At 48.8% G+C, this 6,559-nt stretch overlaps 1 protein-coding gene across 1 annotated transcript; it reads left to right on the top strand.

The window, feature by feature from the left end:
* Window positions 1–6,071, top strand: LY6E (lymphocyte antigen 6 complex, locus E). The gene is made up of 3 exons (NM_204775.2): window positions 1–81; window positions 4,079–4,198; window positions 5,245–6,071. The coding sequence occupies exons 1-3, from the start codon at window positions 30–32 to the stop codon at window positions 5,451–5,453; spliced, it is 381 nt and encodes a 126-aa protein (NP_990106.2). The 5' UTR covers window positions 1–29; the 3' UTR covers window positions 5,454–6,071.
* The last annotated feature ends 488 nt before the right edge of the window (window positions 6,072–6,559 follow it).

Genomic DNA, 6,559 nt, shown 5'->3' with positions numbered 1-6,559 from the left:
GCGCATCTTCTGGGCCCCATCGCCGCACCATGAAGGCGTTTCTGCTCGCCGTGTTGGCTGCGGTGCTGTGCGTGGAGAGAGGTAGGAGGAAGAGGGCTATCCCCGGATACCACCACCTCTACCCGAGGTCCTCCAAGCTTTTCCCAAAGCATCTGCTTTGGGAGCGAATTAGTGGGGTCTGCATCTTGCAGGGGGTGGTCTGGAAGTTGCAGGCATGCGGGAAGGGGTGAGGGTGGCGAAAGAGGTGGGAGGGAGCGGGGTCGAGTCGTGCAGGGGGTTGGCGGAGGTTTTGGGGGGGGATCTTGGCAAGACCTCTCAGCAGTATTCCCCTTGCAGCTGGAACTTCAGTGCCTGTATTGTAGGTGTGCACCTCCAGCTGTGTACGTCTGTATTTTGGAGCTTTTCCCAGTTGCAGCTCGAACAAAGAGCAGGGGTGGCTCCGCTCCCCCCTTTTACTGCAGCGAGTCGGGATAACGGCGCTGAAATGGGCTGAGATACTGCCGAGGGGAAGGGAGGAAGGAGGGTGGGAGAGATGGAGCTCTGCCCCGGTAATGGCAGATGGAGTAAAGTCTGGGCAGAACCGCTTGTGATTCTTGCTGCAGTTGTTCCCCAGCTTTCTTAACGACAGGCTGGTATGGCCAGCGGGTGGGAGGGGGCACCCCAAGGGACAGGGTCGTGTGGAGCACGTCTTGGAGCTTCTCTTGAACCCAGGACCAACGTGCTGCCTGTTGCTGGGTGTGAAGCTGCAAGTTGGCTAAGTTGCAGGTCTGCAGTCTCCATGACTCAATTTCTGCCTAGCCGAACTCCATGGGGCCATGCAAAACCCTGCGTTGTTTTCGTATGGCAGTTCTTGGAGTAAGCCAGATAAAAAGCAAACTGGGAGAATTTTTTGTCATCTGACGCTCTTGTCAGGAAGCACAGACCCTCTCTGCGGCTCTCGAGGACACCAGTGAGAAGAAACTAGTTGTTTTCTGCCCTTCTTATATCCCCTTGAGGTTTGTGAAGCAACTGGCAGTTTAAGCACTGGGTCTCTGTCAGAGCCCAGTTGGCATATGCTCAGGCCCAGGCAGGAAGAGGTTAATGCATTTACGCCCCCCCCCCCCCCCCAAGCCCCTTCCAAAAAAAAACACTTCCACTTAAGATTAGGTTCTTCTTACCCAGGCAAAAGGCTTTGCTGTGAGTTTGCTTTATCTGCAAACATTTCCAGCACATCCAGGGCGTCTTTTTTTGCCTGGTGTTCGAAGTGCCCCGAAGAGCTGGCATATGGTGTGTAAGAATCTTGTCTAAGAGCAATGTAAGGGAAAGAACATTTGGCGTAGGGATGAATGGAGAGCTGCCGAAGCAACAGCATTTTTCAGCATTTTTCACTGGTGCTGCTGAGCTTTGGAATGGCTTTTAAAGGCTTTTTTGTTGTGCCTGCATTGCTCTTTGCAAGGAGGGGTTCAACCTCTTATCTGAAGAATTATCCCAAATGCTCTGGTTTGGAAGCCTTTTGTTCCTCCGAGGAGCCAAGCAGCAAACAAATAAACACATAAATTCTTCCTATTGAAGAAAACTGCCTTTTCTAGTTGATGAAAACGAGGCTTTCCTTTTGCATTGTTCAGTCTTTTTTTTTTCCTTTAGCCTTGAGCTCCAACTCTTTGCTCTGTCTCCAGCTGCGTAAAATAATTCTGCTCCCCTCTTGTGCCTTTTGTCTGAAGTACGCAGCCTGCTTGCTCTCCTCACTCTGCAGTTGGTCATTTAGTTCTGTTTTGCCTAAGCAGAGAGCAGCAGTAGTTAATTAAGACTGGATATTTCCTCTCTTAAACTATGCTGCAAGACTCACCCATCCTGGAAAGACTTAGTCTACGTTTAGACAAAGGGTAATAGACAGATGTGACAAAGGAAAAGGTGTGAACAGGACAGTGTTAAGAACAGAGATTTAGTGGCAGGGGATTTAATGCCTAGAGGCACTTTTATTGGTACATACAAATATTTCTGATGCGTATGTATCTGTAATCCTTAAGGCATAACGAATAGTACTGCACCACTCAACTTGTGCATTCAGGATAGTGAGCAAATGCTTACAGGAATGGATGTGCTACCATAATGTTCATGGGAAGTCTATAATCCACTTAATTCCCACTTGCAGATGATTTGCATGAGATGGAATGAATTGCTTTGCCTTCTTGGGCCTGTTTGCCATCAGGGTGGTTGCAAGAGGAAGGGTTTGGGACAGTCAGCTGAAACTCGAGAGCAGGGACATACTGGGCATAGTGGAAAAGAAGGAGGGAGCCAAGCTTTCTTTGGATGCCTCAGGCTGATTTTTGGCCATTGAAGTGAAGAATGCTAATCCATGAAAATGGCGTTGATAGTCAGTGATGGCCCTGCAATGAGTGGCTCATTCCTGCCTCTTAGTCCTCCTCCTCTCCTGGACCCAAAGGCACGTGAGGCCTTGACTCAACTGGTGGCCCTGTAATCCCGGCTGCTCCATGTATGTTGTGACTACCATGCTGGCATGCTGGGGTAACACTGCTTTGTTGCCAGGATGGTTGGCAGACTGATGATGATGGTTGAAGGCTCTATGAGACAGTCCAGGAAGTTCTTGCTAGGGGGTTGTGACGTTGGCTTCATCTCTGGAATGTGACATGCAGGCCTGCCCACTAACCTGCTTTGATCTGTTTCCGTGAGATTTGCTATTATGTTTTTGTTTCATTCTTTTTTCCCCTGCCTTGGCCACTGCTGCTCAAAAATCATTCTTCTGAGCACAATTGTTATTTTTTTTCCCCCAATTTTCCCGTAAAGGGCTTTTAATATTTTTTCTGAGAGAAACAAGATTGAGAAGAACCTCAAGAGGTCATGCAGGCCCATAGCAGAGTGGAACAGCTGCTATCAACATTTTTCCAATTTATTCTTCAAAATATACCACGGCAGGGACTGCCAAGCCTTAGCAAAATCATCCAGGGCTTCTCTGATATCCCCTTCTTAGGATAATCTGTTTGCCATGGGGGTGAAAGGGATAAGGAGCAGGAACAAGGCAGCCTTAGACTTCCTCCCATCCTGAATCTTCCTTTCCTCCATTTTGCATCCTATAAACAAGGAAGAGAGAGGCAGGGCTTCATGGAAGAGTTTGCAGTCTGAATGCTCCAAAATCAGAGCCTGTCAAGCGTTGGGAACAGACCAGCTCTCTGTGTATGTAGGTCAACAATTGCAGTGTGGATGTGATGTTCCTGTATGTAAAATACAGAGAAGATCGTCTGTCCACTGCAAAATACTCATGTCTATGCTGAGTCACTGGTCCAGGCTGTTTCTGCAACCATTTCCCTCCACTGAGTGCTGTTTCCCAATCTTTGATTTTACATGGGCAGACCTGAAGGATGTGAGATGGAAGCTAGCTTAGTGCAGTCCATTCCCCTAGTGTAGGGGGTAGACCACATTAGGGAGTCTGCCATGTAGGAAATCATGCTGATTTGTTCTCCCTTTGCCCCGGATTAGACGAGTTAGTTGCATATGCTGCTGTCGTAGTGCTATGACTCCCTGGGTAGCAGGGCAGTGCAAGTCCTTGCAGGCCTTGCTGAAATGCTGGGCTTGCTCTTGCTAGGAAATCATTTCTACCATGTGTTAACTTGAGCGTACCCTGAGCTTTGTGCCCTACTGCCAAAGGCAGACCATGAAAAGCTCAAACCTGTAGTCACATCACACCTGGGGCATTTCCCATCAGTGACCAATGCGGCAAAGGTGAGTAAGCTTAAATTTCAGACTCCAACCTGTAAGCCTGAGCTTGTTTTTGTGTTTCAGGTTGACATAGACCTGCTCTTGGTACAAACAGGCACATGCCATAAAGTGGCAGGCTGACCTGCAATTGCATCAAGACTTCTATGGGCCAACAAACCAAAGTCTCCAACCAAGACCTTAAAATGTATTCCTTCTGCTTGAACCCTTCACTTGGCCAAATTTTGGGAACAAAAAGCCTGTCACAGATTAACACAACAAGCGTGGGCTGTGGCTGGGTGCAATGGGTTCTGAGTGTTGGAGGTGGGAGCCACAGCAGGGATATCTTTCCACTGGCCCTTTGCTAAGATGTGCCTTTTCCTTGCAGCCCACACGCTCATCTGCTTTTCGTGCTCGGATGCATCCTCCAACTGGGCCTGCCTGACACCTGTCAAGTGTGCAGAGAATGAAGAACACTGTGTGACAACGTACGTCGGAGTGGGAATCGGTGAGTGGTGATGGGACCTTCTGCCCTTCTTAGCTGGATCACCTAGGGAGGTGCAAGAAGGTTGTCTTTCATTTGGTTGGAGAAAGGAGAAAGTGATGCTTGGCTGCTGAGTGCCGGACCATCCCAGGGGTGTTTTATGAGGAAGTTGCTGCCAAACCAAGTCATGTTAAAGCCCACGTGCATGCACTCATGCTAGGAGTCTGAAGGGAATTTAGGAGTGCAGAGAGGAGGTTGCTGATGAATTCAGTGGAATGGTAGAGGATTTCCTGTGCAGGAAATTCTAGGCTTACCCTTCCTGCTTTTGCCAAGTGCTGGCTGCTCCTCGGGTTGTTATCTCTGAGTCCTTTCTTTGCTTTGCTCTCTCTGGGTGCAGCAGGATTGCCAGGAATTTGCAAAGTCCTTCACCAAGCACGGGCTTTTCACAGAAGGGAACAGGCACCAGGAAAAACCTGAAGGATCTCTCAGGAGAGCAGGCTGCTCTGGCAGGTCTACTGGTGGCATTGCAGAGCCCACATTCCACCCTGGGTTGCCTCACTTTTCTCCAACCTCTGCTTCTGGCATGCAGGAGGGAAGACAGTTTCACACCCAAGTTTTGCAGTCCGTAACGTAGGCGGCTTGCGCATGCATAAACAGAGGCCAGAAGCTTTTATAAACCTGTCACCTGCTGATGGCTTCCTGTTTCTTGTTCTCACTGGTAAATGTGAGCTGTGTTAAGCTCAGAACACATTTGCTCTCAAACCCCTCTCCGACTCTCCCAGTCTCACCTGAGGAGCCCTAGGATTGAGCTTGAGTTGGATTTTTGAGATTTTTTTTTTCCACCACATTTCCAGATTCTGGCCAGCTGCCTGGAAGAGGTGTTGTGTACAACGGAAAGTCAGTGGGAGTGTTTCTTGAGGTGCAAAGACTTATGTAGGTTACTGAGAAACTCTACAACCTCTATGCTGCTTGTCTTTTCAGGACTGTTATTTCCTTTGCAAAACGTGATCAGAAAGCTGAAAAATTTTAAACTCATCTCCTCTCTGCTTTTCTTCCCAACCTAAATTCAGGTGGCAAGTCTGGCCAGTCCATCTCCAAAGGCTGCTCTCCCGTTTGCCCCAGTGCTGGGATTAACCTCGGCATTGCGGCTGCCTCCGTCTACTGCTGCGACTCCTTCCTCTGCAACATCAGCGGCTCCAGCAGCGTTAAAGCCAGCTATGCCGTCCTGGCCTTGGGGATCCTGGTTAGCTTTGTCTACGTCCTCAGGGCTCGTGAGTGATGGGGAAGGCCAAGGAAGACCCTGCGCCAGGGGACCTCTGCACCTCTGCAACATGGCGCCTTGTCTTCCATTGGCCATCACAGGTCTTGTTAGCTGATGTCTTCTCTTTTGCTGCCTACAAGGAGATCTTCTACTTCTCAGCAGGCTTCCAACAGTGATTGTTTCCCAGACTTTACGCTCTTCCAGTATCAGAGACCTAATTGGCTGGGCCTAACCCTACTCCTCCTCCTTTGGACGTACCCCACTGCACTCTAGCACATCCCACTGGATTGTTTTGGAAGGGTTTCTGCTTTTTTTAACCTGTGCCCCCAGTTTCTAAGGTTGATTAAAACAAGGATGGGACTCACCGAGAAGCGACTGTCCCCTGACACCGCTCACTGAAGTGTTCAAATGGTCCTGGAGGTGCCTGGCACCAATGTGCCCCAACATGTCCCCCTAGGCACGGGGAACGCATGACCCCAGTGGAGACAAATTCCCAATCCCTGCAGCTGGAGTCTCTTTTTATAAATTTCTTCCAAACTCGGGCTGACTTTTTCTGGAAAACAAATGACATGTACCTTGTCCCTCTGAGCTCTGTAAGTGCCAGACCTGAATAAACATGCTCCTGTTGTTACCTGAGCGGGGATGTGTACTGTGTGTTTCCTTGCTGCCAGAGAAATTAGGAACACTTGAGGAAAACTCACATCTTTTGCCCAGCATGAGAGCTTCTTACCCTCTCAAGTGTCTTTTGAGCGCTCCATCTCAGCAGTTCACCTCTGAGCAGCCAGTCCACCTCTTCCCTGTCCCTCTCCTTTCTGAGAGCCCTGATAAAATATCCTTTGGCCAGTATGCTTCACATCTCTTGGGTATTGCTTTTTCCAGGTCCATTTTTGTGAAAAATGCCAGCCGTTGGGATCTGAGTCAACCCTAGTGCTCCTAATGCTGCGAATTAGCCTTGTCCAAGTTAGTCTGCATAATACAGAGACTTTGTGCCTCAATTTCCCTGCTTACAGACTTGGAATCGTGATAATGGATAACTTCAGTACCTAAATGAGCCAGGCAAAAGATCTGTTTGCAAAATATAATGAAGTCTGAGGCGAAGAGATGAGTATTCAGATATTTAAATT

This window comes from Gallus gallus, chromosome 2 (assembly GCF_016699485.2).
Source record: "Gallus gallus isolate bGalGal1 chromosome 2, bGalGal1.mat.broiler.GRCg7b, whole genome shotgun sequence".
Classification (NCBI taxonomy): domain Eukaryota; kingdom Metazoa; phylum Chordata; class Aves; order Galliformes; family Phasianidae; genus Gallus; species Gallus gallus.
Note: the sequence above shows the minus strand (reverse complement) of the source record. Positions and strands in the feature narration are given on the sequence as shown.